General features: G+C 44.4%; 1 protein-coding gene across 1 annotated transcript; it reads left to right on the top strand.

Moving 5' to 3' along the window:
* Positions 1-237: 237 nt before the first annotated feature.
* LOC138665816 (CD59 glycoprotein-like) lies at positions 238-11,452 on the top strand. Its single transcript, XM_069753678.1, has 3 exons — positions 238-342; positions 7,409-7,525; positions 7,717-11,452. Exons 1-3 carry the CDS (start codon positions 291-293, stop codon positions 7,920-7,922), a joined length of 375 nt encoding a protein of 124 aa, XP_069609779.1. The 5' UTR covers positions 238-290; the 3' UTR covers positions 7,923-11,452.
* The last annotated feature ends 7,253 nt before the right edge of the window (positions 11,453-18,705 follow it).

Consider the following 18,705-nt stretch of genomic DNA (forward strand, 5'->3'; position numbering starts at 1 on the left):
ACCTAGACCTTTCCTCAATTCTTCTTCATGATGTAACCCTGACCTAAAAGCGTTAATTATCTTGAGAACTCAGGAGGTCACAATAACCTGGGTTAGGAGGCTTAGGGTGGTAAGATGGAGTCTGTTGAAGAGATAATGTGGATGACAGGAGCTTTTAATAGGAATGAGTTGTTTTTCTGGCAGTGTGTGCAGCCCCCTTCATGAAGAGATTTACAAAAGACGATAATCCTTGCAGTAGCAGCGGCCTTCTTCACCAGTCTGTAGGAAGCCCAGGCTCCGGCACGGTCACCATGTGGCTGGTGAACACCCTTCTGCTTATCTCTGTTCTCAGGATACAGGAAGGTAAGTAGGGACTGTGAAGTTTTAGAGTAAATGTCTTTAGCGGGAAGTTCTAGCTCATGAAATGTTCTTGGTCTGCCACCTACGCTCGTCTTACTGTCTACATGTCAGCCATTCTTAGAAGTCATTTGTGCTTTGCCATTCTTGTAGCCCATATTGCCCAATAACGTTATACTATCGTCATGTGATACCATGTAATAGAGAACTTCTGCACCTACAATCTGCATCATGCTAGAAAATGTTATACTTTTAATTTTGCATCAGTAATTATAAGTCTAATTAAACTAAGGCTAGTCGTGAGGGGGACAATCTGGGCAATTCCCCAAGTCTTTAGATGCCATATTCAGATGGGACCAATGGGTAGAAGTAGACAGCAATATATTCTCCCAAACTGTCAGACGTTACTAATTAGCCCAGTTTCACAGCTCTGGCAAAAATTAAGAGACCACCACATCAAAACCCTGTCATGGGCAGCCCAATCTCCAGACCTGAACCCCATTCAAAACCTCTGGAATGTAATCAAGAGGATGATGGATAGTCACAAGCCATCAAAGAAGAACTGCTTACATTTTTAGGCCAGGAGCAGTGTGAAAGACTGGTGGAAAGCATGCCAAGACGCATGAAAGCTGTGATTAAAAATCATGGTTATTCCACAAAATATTGATTTCTGAACTCTTCCCGAGTTAAAACATTACCATTGTTGTTTCTAAATGATTATGAACTTGTTTTCTTTGCATTATTTGAGGTCTGAAAGCACTGGGATTTTTTTTAAATTTTGACCATTTTTCTTTGTCAGAAAAAAAAAATACAAAATTTATTGTTTGGAAATTCGGAGACATGTTGTCAGAAGTTTATAGAATAAAAGAACAATTTACATTTTACTCAAAAATATACCTATAAAGAGAAAAATCAGTGGTCTCTTAATATTTGCCAGAGCTGTATATTTTTTTTAATGTGCTGGATCAATTTTTGGTCCATGTGTCAGTTTTTGTTTTTTTACAATTCTTGTTACATCTGTTTCTGTAAAAAATTACAGACAGTACATTGATGACATCAATTTGCTATTTATTTTTGGAGCCATTGACCTGCGATGACGAGGTTGATCAAAGTGGGACATGTCTCCAAATTTATTGAATGATCAATCGTTATGCAAATAAAAAGGACACGTGATAAAGCAAATTCATTGTAATAGGTCCAAGATCTTCCATAAAAAATATGGATAGCACACATATCGAAAAACGTATGTTGAAAGAGCCCTTAGTGTGAGAACGTTATCTGACCTGCTAATTGTGATGCCGCAAACTGGAGCAATCACATCACCTGCACTATTTGACCAGACATTAGCCACTTATCAGTATATGAATTACGGTATATCATTTCGTGTAGTTCTCAGCTTACACGGTTTCTCTGTAGTTTCTGGTGTTATTGGTGCACTTGGTTGTTCACAGATTTAGCTTCTCCATCATGATGTTTGTTCAGGGTCATATTTTAGACTTTCCTACTAACCTGTCTGACCAAAAACCATTTCCTTTACTATATTTAATTTTTTCTAAAGGGCGTCTGCTAGATATTTTTGTATTTACTTGCCTTGGTACAGTAGTCAACATTAGTAGGTTTTTCCACTGGAAAATAAACACATTACGATGTTGATTGAGAGACTCCAAAAGTTTGTGGTTTTGCAACTCCAAGCTGAATAAGCTGATCGTGGGTTTCAGTATTACCATAGGTGCATAGGCAACTACAATTATAATAAAAGTACCTTACAATGACGGTGAAGGGGGGCAAACACTGTCTTTGGTGCCCTTTTCAAGAAAAAAAATAGCAAAATTTAAAAATCCCATCAGCAAATTATCCTCTTTATTTTTATTGCTTACACTGGCTGCTTGATACTGGGAATCATGAGTCCTCTGGTGTCTGGGCTAGTCATTTTGTCAGATGCAGAGACAGATCCTGTGATTGCGGGGTTCTTCCGGACTGCAATTTATGTTATGTAATATTCAATATTCAGAAATAATTACTTTGGTGCTAAATATAAGAGGATTGCCATGATTTTACATTTAGGATAGGCAAATTATTGAATCATAATCCCACCCCCAGGGAGCCTAAAAGGGAGCAAATTGAAGGTGCCGGACTGTTCACTGGAGCTCCTTCACTGCAGTACCTGGCAGTGACTACACCAGTGTGGATGTGCTTGGCACTGGATCCCAGTCCGGCTTACTGGAGCGTGGCTTCTCTTCCATTCTGCTGATCTGTGGGCTAATGCGAATGTATTAATGCCCTCATCTTCTGGACTGATGCTATGTTTAAATTAACAAATGTAAACTGTTACTGAATCTTTTCCATAAAGCAAGTGGTGGAGCTGTGGATTTGACAGTTTTGCAGTGGAACCAGGGCTCCTATGTCAGGGTGACACATATGGCCTCTTACCACCACCGCTTTCTATAAACTCCACAGCGACACAGGTGCCCAGCTTACAAATTCTCTCTGATCCCTCCCATGCAGATTTCATGAGCAATCCTCTTAATGATCAGGCAGAGCACTTACTATGCTCCCTTCCCGATCACAGAGAGAACTGTGCAGCCATTTATTAGTTGCACAGCCCTTTCTGTTTCCGTGCACTAATCTCTGAGATGCATTTAGGTAAGTAATCAGTGTTCAGCTTCTTTTTATGGACAGTGCAGTCACTAGGAGATGAAAAAGCCAGGAGCCTGTGTGGAGGAGAAGGGAGCAGCCTGTGTGGAGGAGAAGTAAGCAGCCTGTGTGGAGCAGGGAGCAGCCAGTGTGGAGCAGGGAGCAGCCAGTGTGGAGGAGGGAGCAGCCTGTGTGGAGGAGAAGGGAGCAGCCAGCGTGGAGGAGGGAGCAGCCTGTGTGGAGGAGAAGGAAGGAGCCTGTGTTGAAGAGGGAGCAGCCTGTGTGGAGGAGGGAGCAGCCTGTGTGGAGGAGGGAGGAGCCTGTGTGGAGGAGAAGGGAGCAGCCTGTGTGGAGCAGGGAGCAGTCAGTGTGGAGGGGGAGGGAGCAGCCTGTGTGGAGGAGAAGGGAGGAGCCTGTGTGGAGGAGAAGTAAGCAGCCTGTGTGGAGCAGGGAGCAGTCAGTGTGGAGGGGGAGGGAGCAGCCTGTGTGGAGGAGAAGGGAGGAGCCTGTGTGGAGGAGAAGTAAGCAGCCTGTGTGGAGCAGGGAGCAGTCAGTGTGGAGGGGGAGGGAGCAGCCTGTGTGGAGGGGGAGGGAGCAGCCAGTGTGGAGGAGGAGGGTGCAGCCTGTGTGGAGGAGGAGGGTGCAGCCTGTGTCGAGGAGGGAGCAGCCAGTGTGGAGGAGGAGGGTGCAGCCTGTATGGAGGAGGGAGCAGTCTGTGTGGAGGAGGGAGCAGCCAGTGTTGAGGAGGGAGCAGCCTGTGTGGAGTAGGGAGCAACCATTGTGGAGGAGGAAGCAGCCAGTGTGGAGGAGGGAGCAGCCTGTGTGGAGGAGGGAGCAGCCTGTGTGGAGCAGGGAGCAGTCAATGTGGAAGAGGAGGGAGCAGCCTGTGTGGAGGAGGAGGGAGCAGCCTGTGTGGAGGAGGGAGCAGCCAGTGTTGAGGAGGGAGCAGCCTGTGTGGAGGAGGAGGGAGCAGTCTGTGTGGAGGAGGGAGCAGCCAGTGTTGAGGAGGGAGCAGCCTGTGTGGAGTAGGGAGCAACCATTGTGGAGGAGGAAGCAGCCAGTGTGGAGGAGGGAGCAGCCTGTGTGGAGCAGGGAGCAGTCAATGTGGAAGAGGAGGGAGCAGCCTGTGTGGAGGAGGGAGCAGCCTGTGTGCAGGAGGAGGGAGCAGCCTGTGTGGAGGAGGAGGGTGCAGCCTGTGTGGAGGGAGCAGTCTGTGTGGAGGAGGGAGCAGCCAGTGTGGAGGAGGGAGCAACCTGTGTGGAGGAGGTGGGAGCAGCCTGTGTGCAGTAGGAGGGAGCAGCCTGTGTGGAGGAGGAGGGTGCAGCCTGTGTGGAGGAGGAGGGTGCAGCCTGTGTGGAGGAGGTAGCAGTCTGTGTGGAGCAGGGATCAGTCTGTGTGGAGGAGGGAGCAGCTAGTGTGGAGGAAGGAGCAGCCTGTGTGGAGTAGGGAGCAACCATTGTGGAAGAGGATGCAGCCAGTGTGGAGGAGGGAGCAGTCTGTGTGGAGGAGGGAGCAATCAGTGTGGAGGAGGAGGGTGCAGCCTGTGTAGAGGGAGCAGTCTGTGTGGAGGAGGGAGCAGCCAGTGTGGAGGAGGAAGCAGTCTGTGTGGAGGAGGGAGCAGCCTGTGTGGAGGAGGAGGGAGCAGCCTGTGTGGGGGAGGAGGGAGCAGTCCAGTCTGTGTGGAGGAGGGAGCAGTATGTGTGGAGGGGGAGGGAGCAGCCTGTGTAGAGGAGGGAGCAGCCTGTGTGGAAGGGGTGGGAGCAGCCTGTGTGGAGGGGGAGGAAGCAGCCTGTGTGTAGGAGGAGGTAGCAGCCTGTGTGGAAGGGGAGGGAGCAGCCTGTGTGGAGGGGGAGGGAGCAGCCTGTGTGGAGGAGGAGGGAGCAGCCTGTGTGGAGGAGGGAGCAGTCTGTGTGGAGGAGGGAGCAATCAGTGTGGAGGAGGAGGGTGCAGCCTGTGTAGAGGAGGGAGCAGTCTGTATGGAGGAGGGAGCAGCCAGTGTGGAGGAGGAAGCAGTCTGTGTGGAGGAGGGAGCAGCCTGTGTGGAGGAGGAGGGAGCAGTCCAGTCTGTGTGGAGGAGGGAGCAGTATGTGTGGAGGGGGAGGGAGCAGCCTGTGTAGAGGAGGAGGGAGCAGCCTGTGTGGAAGGGGTGGGAGCAGCCTGTGTGGAGGGGGAGGAAGCAGCCTGTTTGTAGGAGGAGGTAGCAGCCTGTGTGGAAGGGTAGGGAGCAGCCTGTGTGGAGGGGGAGGGAGCAGCCTGTGTGGAGGGGGAGGGAGCAGCCTGTGTGGAGGTGGAGGGGGAGGGAGCAGCCTGTGTGGAGGAAGCAGCCTGTGTTGAGGAGGAGGGAGCAGCCTGTGTGGAGGGGGAGGGAGCAGCCTGTGTGGAGGGGGAGGGAGCAGCCTGTGTGGAGGAGGGAGCAACCTGTGTGGAGGGGGAGGAAGCAGCCTGTGTAGAGGAGGAGGGAGCAGCCTGTGTGGAGGGGGAGGGAGCAGCCTGTGTGAAGGAGGAGGGAGCAACCTGTGTGGAGGGGGAGGAAGCAGCCTGTGTAGAGGAGGAGGGAGCAGCCTGTGTGGAGGAGGAGGGAGCAGCCTGTGTGGAGGAGGAGGGAGCAGCCTGTGTGGAGGAGGAGGGAGCAGTCTGTGTGGAGGAGGAGGGAGTAGCCTGTGTGGAGGAGGAGGGAGTAGCCTGTGTGGAGGAGGAGGGAGCAGCCTGTGTGGAGGAGGAGGGAGCAGCCTGTGTGGAGGAGGAGGGAGCAGCCTGTGTGGAGGAGGAGGGAGCAGCCTGTGTGGAGGGAGCAGTCTGTGTGGAGGAGGGAGCAGTATGTGTGAGGTGCCATAGTGAGCAGTGGACAGTCCGTGTGAGAGAGAGACCAATATGGAAGATTGTCTAAAAAATAATTGTATGCAGAGAAGTCTGTTAGAGAGCTGGTGAAGGGGAGAAGTCAGTGAGAGGAGGATATTAGCCTAGCCTTGAGAACCTTGCTCAGAACATTAATGATGACGGGGCTGCCAGGATTACACTAATAAATAGGTTATTCAGAGGTGAACAATTTTATTTTTGACATGGAATTGCACTTCCAGCAACCTTCGCATAAAATAGTACAGGTGAATGAATGAAATTTTAAAATAAATCTTATCAGAGAATTCTGCTTCTTTTCCATTATAAGCCACTTCTTTCTCTTCTAGTGGATCCCAAACTCACCATCCATTCCGAAAAGAACTAAACTCCACCATGCTCAGACTAGACAGACTGCCAGCACAGTGAGGAGTCAGATTACACAGCCTACAGTACTGTATAGAGAGGGTATGAGGAGGATGAGCGAGGAGCAGAGTGAGTTAAGAGGCAGAGGGAGATCCAGAACAATCCTGCTGAGACTTGTAACAAGTCTTTTACCAAACACCAGAGCTCTACACTGATCTGTCCTGCTGTATCACTTCCTCCATACTTCTGCTGCTTTTGTGTTTGTGCTAGATAAAGAGTAAAAAGCAGGAATCCCTCTTCCTAGTGTATGGGATGGATCATAGCAGCTAGTCTCCTCCACCAGCTCAGAGTCAATTGCAAATTAGAGACTGCACAGGGCAAAACTGCAGACACAAGTTATAGAATGACCAGAAATGTAGATATTTATTATTTACCAACGTGTAACAGCAACAGCTTGTACTGAAAAATTCCTTTACAGTACAGAATGGTAAAGTGGTAAAGGAAAAAATAAAATTAATTCTCACCCTACCAATCCACCGCTGCACCCGTTTTGACACTCCCTTCTACATTGACATGTGACTACTGTAGCCAATCACTGACTGCAGCATTGACATATTGATCACCTCTACGACCAGTGATTGGCTGTAGTGGTCACATGTTCGTCCATACAGACTAGGATATAGAGATACCAATAAGGAAGGCATGTAAAGTAAGTAAATCCAGTACTGTATATGAGTTGTTAATTCACTTTTCCAACCTATCGCACAGGAGGGAGATTGTATCTTACCTTAGAAGTGTTGGCAAAACACTGCGTAGCACCGTCTACACACACCGAATGAGCACTACCGTATATAATTCCATGGTTCTGCTGTTTGCCTTTATGTGGGCACCGTATGACACCAACTGGGCAAAATGTGTGCCATCTGCGCATTGTATACAGTTAGGTGTCTGGTTTGGCGTTGTCTGGGTATGTCCTTGTAGTCTCTGTCGGCACGTGTAAGATTTATCTTTGCAGCATTAATTCTAGAGACCATATGGCAGTATATTCAGGACTGAACCAATATTTAAAAGATATGCAAACCGGGAATAGTAAGCAATTATTATTGGGAATTGTCTAGTGTAACTGGCAAGCGGCCATGGTATTTGCTACTGCCCAAAACTGCTTGGCCAACCATGTATGTGTGTGCTGGAGATCACAGATCTTGCTTTAACATACAAAAACAATGTTTGTTTTTTTTAGGTAATGGTTTACAATGTTTCTCCTGCGTTGGATCCAATGATGAAGATTGTAATAGGCAAGGTTCTCAGCAGTGCCCCCGAGACGCCGATGCTTGTGCCATAATCCGTGGACAGACTAGTAAGTATACAAATAATATGTGGCTGCAAAAAGTTTTATAGCACATAGATGGTTAGATTATCTTCTACACGGTTCTCATTCTATGTAGCTCTAATTATCAACAACTAGTCTTCACTTGGCCCCTGCTAATCCCCGAAATCCTAATCTCATTACAGTCATTAACTCTTATCCCATCCTATGTTGCTATCTAGGTGGAGTGATGAAGTCTTGCTCCTTCAAGTCCTTCTGTGATCGAGCTTTGCGGGATGGAGCAAAAGCCTCTGGTGTCAAAGTCAACTGCTGCTTCTCCAACAATTGTAACAGTGGCAGCCAGGGATCGAGCAGCCATGTCAGTGCCAGCTACATACGCATACTGGTGGCTCTCACGTTGGGCTTCTGCATCCTGATCATCAGCTGATTGCTTTCTTGCTCATGGTATCTAGTCATGGGACTGTTGTAAAAATCGTAGTCACTCATTTCTGGATCATTGCAAAACATGAAGTTCACTTCTGAACCAAAGAACAAACATCTGCTTAGTTCAACATCTGGGAGGAAAGCTGGGAGCCCTTGCTGCAGATCAGAGATGTATATCCATTAAGATTGCAGCAAGTCGTATAACAACCTCGCATCTTATACAGTAACCATATCTCACTATTGCATTGTTCGGGCTGTAAACTTTGGGATACGGCCAACAGTTGTTTTCCCCTGTCAATATAGATGACCAGTCAAAGAGGTTCAGAACTTACCCCAATTCTTAGCATTTTGATCAGCGGGTGAAACAATAAAGATTGCAGACGATGCAGTCACACTTGGGCCATGGTGCACCATGTTTTAGGACCAATACAACGAATAATGTGGAGTAGTCATAGGATCCTGTTATAGATCTTCCATTAGGGTTCTATGAACCCGTGTTGGGTGATAAATATGCTCAAAAACTTTCAACTCCATATGATAGGACCAATACTCTATATGATAGCACCAATGGTACAAATAATGTGGGGAAGTCAAGGGGTCCTAATATAGATCTTTCGTTAGGGCCACACGAACCCATGTTGAGTGATAAGTATGCTCGTAAAGATTGGGCTTAACTACCAACTTTTATTAAAGGACACCTGAAAAGGATAGTACACGAGGTGCAATAGATCTGACCACAAATGTCCTCCCAGTAATGACATCCCCTTTTAAAAGGGCGCAACCTTCTCTACCTCTCCTCCAGACCTTGTCCATGCCCCTTCATGGAAAAACAATCTAAATTTGCAGTTTTTCAGGAGGCTTTGTGATCATTGCTCGTGCACCCAGAAAATTTGCCAACTTTTACAGACGTCCAGAAGTTCCCCACTTTTTTTCTGTGAGAGTTGGCAAATATTGGTTGGAGTATGCCACATTTCCGACATTCATGGACAAAGTACGCAATGTAATGTCCAGATTGGTCATTGTTCTTATCCAAACTCAACAGCTTAATATATGGCGATGAGACTGTGGAGTTTGGGCAAGAGACTTAAGGCTATTCAAACCACTGTGGTCCATACTCGGACCATGAATTTCAGAAGTGTGGCACCGGAGTTACTCTAACACATAGCACATACAAGTACGTGAATATTTTAAGTTGTTTCTAGTAAAGAATGGTGGCTTAATTCTAGAAACAGCATCGCGAGTCCATAGGTTGCATCTCATATCGCAGCCCAGCTCCACTGAACTAAATAAGAAAGATTAGCCACACATCACACAATATGCGGACACGTTTGGAGTTGTTTTGGGAAGAAAGCTGCCATGTTTTTCTAACTGTAACTTAAGATTTTCCTCTCTACATCTCCACAAGAGAAAACATTACAGACTCCTGTAATTCTTTTTTTAGCTCTCCTCTATGCTTAATCAATTACATTAGTAACTAGCACAGTGGGTCTTACATGTACAATGTGTGCCAGGTGGTCACACTGACGTTATTCGTTGGACATCGAAGTGGCAGATGGTAAAGTGGTGATCTTCAACACTGACGCTCATTTATGGATAAACCTTTAAAGAGAACCCATCACCATGAAAATACAGTCCGAGCTGCAGGCCTCGTATTGTAGAGCAGGGGGAGCTGAAGACATCGATAAATAGTTTTGTTAAAAAAGATTCAGTATAATCTGTGTTTTCATCATTTAAGCCTCTATTCTTTCTAGGATTTTTTGTCCAGTGGGCGGAGCTATCAGTGATTGACAGCTATCTCTGCATGAACTCAGACATGGAAACTGTCAATCACTGATAGCTCCGCCTACTGGACGGAAAATCCCAGAAAGTTCACAGGATTAAAGGGAACCTGTCACCTCAAATTGGCGGGATATGTAAATGTCTTTTTTACGCTCCGATGGGTGGCGTTTTGTCTTCATTTCTCCACCCCATCTGTCCATGTTGTCCGCAATATGTTCGTGAATTAGAGTACTTGTCCTCCATAGTTCGCGCGTGCGCAATTCAATCTTCGCTCGCACACGCACAGTATGCTTTGCCCAACTGCGGGCAAAGCCGAAAAGCATTACTGCGCATGCGCCCGCGCACTATGTCCCAAAGTATTTCGCTTTGTTCTAGGACATAGTGCGCGGACATTAAAACACAGATTATACTGATTTTTTTTTCCCAAAACTAAATATCAAAATACTCTTCTCTCCTCGCTCTATGATATGGTGCCTGAAGATTGGACGACATTTTCATGGTGACAGGTTCACTTTAATACAACTTCAGTGTATCAGCATAAAGCGGGAACATCCTATATGAACTTCCACCAACTTTCATCTTCTTGTTCTTCTCGGAAGCAATATCTATTCATTGGGTAAAAATCGAAGTTTTGTCTTAATATTCCAAAATTTAAGTAAATCAATTAAGCAAATTGCACCAAAAGAAGAAAACGTGATGTGAACAGACTGTAATCAAATTAGTGAATGTTGGATTATTGAATTTGGTAGAAATCTCTCTCATTATCTCTTTTATTCACACTGGTGAAAAGCGCTGTTCACATCACATTTCTATGTCTCCAATTAATGTATGCACCAAAAGCTATTGAAATGGTCACGACTAGTGATGATCGAACGTGCGCGAATAAGGTGTTATCTGAGCATGCTTGGGTGCTAACCGCGTGTCTTCGTCGTGCTCTAAAAATATGTTGGAGTCCCCGCGGCTGCATGTCTCACGGCTGTTCAACAGCTGAAACACATGCAAGGATTGTCTAGCAAACAGGCAATCCCTGTCGAACAGTCGCAAGACAAGTAGGAGCGGGGACTCAAATATATTTTTTGAGCACGACGAAGTCACTCGGTTAGCACCCGAGCATGCTCAGCTAATATCTTATCCGTGCACGTTCGCTCATCACTAGTCATGGCAAATCTGTTTAATTCATTCCTGTGATGGATTCCCTACACAAGCACCCGTCACATATTAGTTTCTGTATGAAAAATAAAACGTGTTTAGCATATACATTTTTTTCTCAAGGACTCAGCAATGAAATAACTGAGTCTACTAAACTATCCCTTACAATATGGAGAAACCAAAGGCCAATTGGACAATCTGTTGACCTCTCCCTTTTTCTAGTGGATCCCTAAGTAATCGTATATGCTGCATTCTACATGTGAACAAAAATGTGATGTGATGTAAATGTGGCCATTTTGCTCAGTAAACTTCGACCCACTGACGACAACATCAACTCAGATTTCCTGGTATGTGTTCTGGCACCACAAATATACCTAATGGCTGCCACTTTTTGAAGTATAGGACCTCTGATACAGTCTGATACAATCCAAAGCACTTACTCGTCTTCGGTAGATTACTTTTCGCAAATTTTATTCTCAAGAGAGGAATTATTGGCGATTTCTACGTTTTGTTCTTATTACATGTACCGGTATATATATATGCAGAAGAGTTTATATTATAAAAGTAATAATATTTGGATCTTATTAAAATACAAAATATACAGAATATGGTTGTGAGTGTTATAGTGTATATGCTGTTCAATCCTTGTACAATGGGCGGCATATGGATGGAGTTGTGTCTACAGTAATTCTACAAGGCAAAACCAAAGATAAAAATAAAAAGAGCAAATACCCAGCAGTAATAGAGCATGAACATAATATAGGGCACTTTGTTAATGTAATTTTGATTAAAAAAAAAGTAAAAGCCATCCCACCACGTCAAGGTGACCCTATTCGGGATGGTCCTAACCTCTATTAATAAAACCTTACCATATGTCAAGTGATGTAATGTGAATAAGGGTTGAGCTACACAAAAGTAATGTCCAGCTCAAAGAAAACGAAGGTCACACCCTTGTTTCCACAGAGTGCAAAAATGCGAAACAAAAACTCAAAGAGATGAACTGGAATATGAGTGAAAGTAATTCTACGAGGGAAGGTCTTTGTTTCTGCTTTTGCTTCCAGTTTGTCAAACTTCAGAAAGTAATGAAAGAGCAGCAGGTGTTCAGTCTGGGGCAGGTAAGCCACTGGACAATGGCAGGACTAATGTCATCTAGGAAGTGAGGGAAGATAAGTCCAAGCACCTATAGTGCTGGCTGAATTCTGATAAAGAGGACACTACTCAAAAAGCGTGATAGCAAGTTACAGAGCATGAGAATCTGGACAGTAACTGAATATATTAGATTGTTATGTGTCCCAAAAGCAGTTGAAGCTTGTTAAAGTGGTGAGAACAGCAATATTGTTGGATTTTTTTACAGGATTTGTGTAAACAGAGAATTCTGATATAAAAATAATTTTTTTTGAACATTCACTTAAGTGTGACACTGCATAAGGAGATGTAAAAAAAAAACATTGTAAGAAATAAGGAATAGGAGGTCCCAAAATCAGTTAGTCAGCTAATTTAATTTAACAAGGCATAGGCAAGAAAAATGGGCTGTGCAGTCCGCCACAAAGGGCAGAACTTGGGGAGAGCCCTATGTAAATAGGGCCGTGGTCAATCATGTGCACCTCCGCTCCATTTATTCACAATGGGACCACTGGGAATACAGCAGCTTGTGTGCTAAGCTGGTCTTTGGGACGCCCTTAAGAATGAATTGAGAGGCCATGCACATGATTGACCACCACTACATTCAGATGAGGTTCTTCAGGAGCCCTGTTCTCAGGATCGGTGGTCAGACCCCGGCGATTGACAAGTTATCCCTTATCCATAGGATAATTTCTAAACGTCAGTAAGACGGCATCCGTCGCAGGAACTGCTCTAGCAACCTGCATCATTGGCAGCCACTTATGGTGACATCTTCAGAAGGAAGTTTTTAGATGACAACAGTGGTAGCCCACTGGGGTACATCTATGGAAGCCACTTTTAAGGACATCTAAGCCAAAGTTAAAAGAGCCTCAGTGACCTATTCTTTCAAGCTAAAAAAACAAACAAACAACAAATACCCCAAACAATGTTCCATAACTTTCCCCTTTCTTTCACTTTAGAGAGACGTTGTGGCAATTTTTCAATTTCACATTATTGGACAGTGTGCTAAATACAATATGGTGCATGTACTTGACATGTATATTTAAAGGTTAAATTGCCCATTTACATCCCCACCACCCACTTGGTAAGTTATTCTTTTTAAAAGGGCATAGCTGCACCTCAATGCAAATTTTTCATATTTATCAGCGAGAAGATCTAGTAAATGCTTTGTGTATTTCCTGCTTATATGACCGTTCTGGTACATAATTAAAATATAAAATAATAGTAAAAACTCATTTATGTTTTCCCTGGAAAATGCAAAATGCATAAAAACATCGCTGACTATATGTCCTAATCTATATATAATTTATGAGGATACGCTTACAGCAATGCTCATGTAAGAAGATGGAAGTTCACCCCACGTTTCCCCTTGAAGGAATGTGTATCAATGTAATATGATGTGTACTGTGTTTAGTGATGTGCATTATTAGGGATTGGGACTAGCCCAGAGTGGGAGGGTCTAAAGTGAAGGGACAGAGGAAGTTTCCTGTCAGGAAGGCAGATAGGGCCTGGCTTGCAGTTAGAGCAGACCTTTGATCTAAGTACTCAGCGGGGCCACATGTATTGGGTATCCCTAAAGTGAGCGGAGTTCCAGGCAACGGATAGCGTGATCCAGTGAGAAACAAGGAAAAAGTGTTAGAAAGAGTGAATGATTCTCTAGAGATGATGTCTGGGTGTCTGGGGCAGGAAGTCTAGTGGGACGGTATGGAGTTATCTGACAGTCAAGTGATGGAGCATCGCTGAGAAGGAAAATGGGACAAAGAGAGAGTGCCCCATGCGGTAGTTCCAAGGCCATAGTGGCATACGTAGCTCCCCTAAGGTGAAAAGGACGTGGAACCGGAAGAAGAACTGGACTCTCACTTACTGGTTAGTGGTGCTGTTGTTGAAGACTAGGGAAGTTCTCAAAAGTGCTGCACTGGGTGGTGGTGAAGATAGAGAGAGGCTAACGGACAGAAGAAAGCGAGCCCAGGAAGGAACGGAATGTATCTGAAAATGTCATATGGTCTAAAAGAAGCGTCCACAAACTTTTGCCCTCGCTGTCCACTGTACACACTCCTCCCTACGTTATTGTTCAGTAAAAGACAGTTTATTTTTGAGTGGTGGTCTCCCTCATTGAACTGTATAACATTTTATGCCCCTATGGCTAAAGTCCACACATCCAGCCAGGACCCCCATTTTCATGTAGTGTGGTGGGGCATGAAGCGTGAGTACCTCGCCCACGGCTAACGCCCCGCTCAACTCTACATGCACATCATTGAAGAGTGACTCTAACAACCATGTTTATATCGGCCCATCTGTTTTTCTATCTTCCCATACGCAGGATTCGCAATATGTTTTCACTACACTTCTGATTTTAAGAATTATCAGATGTTTTTCCAAGTTTATATTGGCCATCAAATCTAAAATCCTGAAGAGGCAAGCGACTTCCTCCTGACTCTGCATCTCCTATGAGTCACATCAATAGTTGCAACACTGTGAGAGGGTCATGAGTCATTCCAGATGTAGCGTAAGTGTAAGCATGTGTGTATTTTTCCTACATTGTCCTTTCCTAACTCTCTAAACAGTGGACAAATGACAGCCTTTAAAAAAATAAGTTGGGCTACATACACACTTGATATATGAGATCTTGGATCTCATGAGTTACTATAAAGGATTGTCCACCGAGATCGATAAAGTGTGAACCAAGTGGGAGAGAATATTTAAAAAAAACATTACTTACATATATGATAAATTCTCACTGCAGATCATTATTCACTTGTGTCACAATGGCCAACGTAGTCATTGCAACAGTATAGTAAAGAAAGACCAACAGGAAGCTCTGTTGCGGGAATGCTAGAAAGGCAGGGTTTTGACCCATGAACTTGTCCTCATTCATGGTTCCAGACATGTGCATATATAATATATAGTGATGAGCGAGTATACTCGTTGCTCGGGTTTTCCCGAGGACTGTCGGGTGACCTTCAAATATTTGTTAGTGTTCGGAGATTTAGTTTTCATCGCAGCAGCTGAATGATTTACAGCTACTACCCAGCCTGAGTACATGTGGGGGTTGCCTGGTTGCTAGGGAATCCCCACATGTAATCAAGCTGTCTAGTAGTTGTAAATCATTCAGCTGAGGTGATGAAAACTAAATCTCCGAGCAGTTACAAGTACTGGGAGACCACCCGAGCATGCTCGGGAAAACCCGAGCAACAAGTACACTGGCTCATCACTAATAATATACAGTAGAGGTAGCAGAAATGTCTGCAATGGAGACCAAGTAGAAGTCCATGAGTGGTGTGAAACTTGTATAACCCCGTGGGGAATGTTATTAGGGGGAGAACCTGGGCAATTACCCAGGACCCCATACCTCTAACATATCTCTGTGTTCACACGTTCTGTTTTTTTCGCGGTTTTTCCCGATCAAAACGCTACAAACCCCAAAAAATCCGCATACAATAAGCATCCCATCATTTAGAATGAATTCCGGATGTTTTGTGCACATGATGCGTTTTTTTCCGCAAAAAAAACGCATACCGCACAAAATCCGGACATGCCCTATCTTTTTGCGGTTTTTCTGCGGATTTCCCACTCCAAAATGCATTGGGAAGTGTCCGGAAAAAAACGCGGAAAAAACGCGTCAAAACCGCGGCAAAAACGCGTCAAAACCGCGGCAAAAACGCATGCGGTTTTCTTGCGGATTTCATGCAGAAAATGTCCGGAATTCTCAGGAATTTTCTGCATGAATTCCTGAACGTGTGCACATAGCCTAAGTGTCCTCAGCTTTTACAAGCAGAAACTGCACTAATACTAGCAGTCATGCATTATCAGTGCACTTTCTGAGGTTAAACTTCAGCAGGACCTTGGGTTACCTCAAGGTCATGTAACCATGATTGATTTAACCTAAAGTCCTTTATCCTGCAGGATCTTAGAAGAACTGAACAGCAGGACACAGACAAGTAATTCCTCTATAGTGTGAGCGTGTATACATATGTGTGTATGTACTATAGATGCAGTGCCTAGCGAAAGTATTTGGCTCCCTGGAACTTTTCAAACTTTTCCCACATATCATGCTTCAAACTAAGATACCAAATGTAAATTTTTGGTGTAGAATAAACAACAAGGGGAACACAATTGTGAAGTTGAAGGAAATTTATTGGCTATTTTAAATTTTTGTGGAAAATCAAAAACTGAAAAGTGGGGCGTGCAATATTATTCGGCCCCTTTACTTTCAGTGCAGAAAACTCGCTCCAGAAGTTCATTGTGGATCTCTGAATTATCCAATGTTGTTCTAAATGCCTAATGATGATAAATATAATCCACCTGTGTGTAATCAAGTCTCCGTATAAATGCACCTGCTCTGTGATAGTCTCAGGGTTCTGTTTGAAGCACAGAGAGCATCATGAAGACCAAGGAACACTACAGGCAGGTCCGTGATACTGTTGTGGAGAAGTTTAAAGCCGGATTTGGATACAAAATGATTTCCAAAACTTAAAACATCCCAAGGAGCACTGTGCAAGCGATCATATAGAAATGGAAGGAGTATTATACCACTGCAAATCTACCAAGACTTGGCCGTCTCTCTAAACTTTCATCTCAAACAAGGAGAAGACTGATCAGAGATGCAGCCAAGAGGTCCATGATCACTTTGGATGAACTGCAGAGATCTACAGCTGAGGTGGGACAGTCTGTCCATAGGCCAACAATCAGTCATACACTGCACAAATCTGGCCTTTATGGAAGAGTGGCAAGAAGAAAGCCATTTCTCACAGATATCCATAAAAAGTGTTGTTTAAAGTTTGCAACAAGCTACCTGGGAGACACACCAAACATGTGGAAGAAGGTGCTCTGGTCAGATTAAACCAAAATCAAACTTTTTTGCAACAATGCCAAACAATATGTTTGGCATAAAGGCAATATAGCTCATCACCCTCAACACCCCATCCCCACTGTCAAACTTGGTGGTGGCAGCATCATGGTTTGAGCCTGCTTTTCTTCAGCAAGGACAGGGAAGATGGTTAAAATTAATGGGAAGATGGATGGAGCCAAATACAGGACCATTCTTGAAGAACCTGTTGGAGTCTCCAAAAGACCTGAGACTGGGACGGAGATTTGTCTTCCAACAAGACAATGATCCTAAACATAAAGCAAAATCTACAATGGAAGGGTTCACAAATAAACGTATCCAGGTGTTAGAATGGCCAAGTCAAAGTCCAGACCTCAATCCAATTGAGAATCTGAGGAAAGAGCTGAAAACTGCTGTTCACAAGGGATCTCCATCAAACCTCACTGAGTGGGCAAGAATTTAAGTCCCTCGATGTACAAAACTGTTAGAGACATACCCCAAGCGACTTGCAGCTGTAATCGCAGGAAAAGGTGGCGCAACAAAGTATTAAGTTAAAGGGCCCGAGTAATATTACACGCCCCACTCTTCAGTTTTTGATTTTTCTCAAAAATTTAAAATAACCAATACATTTTCAACTTCACAATTGTGTTCCACTTGTTGTTGATTCTTCACCAAAAATTTACATTTGGTATCCTTATGTTTGAAGCATGATATGTGGGAAAAGGTTGAAAAGTTCCAGGGAGCAGAATACTTTCGCAAGGCTCTGTATATTTATTATTTGTTTAACGGCCCTTGAGCCATGGTGACTTGATGGACAAATACTCTATAGGAAGACCAATCTTGTGCAAGCATAGATAGGTCCACCAGGTTATTCTCCACTGTTTTCTTGATATTATAAAGCCATTTGGATGCTGGTCTCTCCGCCTTGTTTCTTGTATTCTTCTGACCATGATGTCCTTCTCCAGTAATTGCTCTCCTCATATGATGTGTCCAAATTAGTCATGTCTTAGCATAATGATTCTTGCTTTCAGTAACATTTCTGGCTTGTTTTGTCCCAATATTGATTTGTTTGTTCTTCTTGCCATCCATGGTATTGATAACATCCTTGTACAGCACGACATTTCAAAGGTGGTGATTCTTCTACTCCCAGTGTCCTTGCTGCATCTTGAGTTATAATTAGTTATAATTAGTGATGAGCGAGTGTACTCGTTGCTCGGGTGATCTCTGAGTATTTATGACTGCTCGGAGATTTAGTTTTCATCAAGGCAGCTGAATGATTTACAGCTACTAGCCAGGCTGAGTACATGTGGGGGTGGCTTGGTTGCTAGGGAATCCCCACATGTAATCAAGCAGGCTAGTAGCTGTAAATCATTCAGTTGCCGCTATGAAAACTAAATCTCCGAGCAGTCATAAATACTCAGAGGTCACCCGAGCAACGAGTATACTCGCTCATCACTAGTTATAATCAATCAGAGTTGGATGAGGTCTTTGACAACTTCCAGTTCATCGCCGTCTATGTCAAAATTGGCCCGTTGTACCAGGCAATAGTCAATATCCTTGTCTTCTTTGTGTTGAGAAGCAGTCCCATGTACAAGTTTTTCATCTTGACACTCCGTAATAAGTTATTCATTCCACCTGTGCTTTTGGTGTCAATGTTGTATTGTCTGCGCATTTAGGATTGTTGATGATTTGTCCACCAATTTTGATTCCTTCATCTTTTTCGGCAAGTCCAGCCTGCTTGAAAATAGCTTCTGCAAATAAATTGAAGATGACTTGAAGAGCATTGTCTGACCCCTAGCTATAGCTATACTTTGAACCATACTGTGTCGCCATGTTCCGTTCATACAGTTGCTTCTTGGTCGATGTAAAGGTTCGCAATGAGGCTGATCAGATGGTTCAGCACTCCCATTGG

Source organism: Ranitomeya imitator, chromosome 2 (genome assembly GCF_032444005.1).
Source record: "Ranitomeya imitator isolate aRanImi1 chromosome 2, aRanImi1.pri, whole genome shotgun sequence".
Taxonomy (NCBI): domain Eukaryota; kingdom Metazoa; phylum Chordata; class Amphibia; order Anura; family Dendrobatidae; genus Ranitomeya; species Ranitomeya imitator.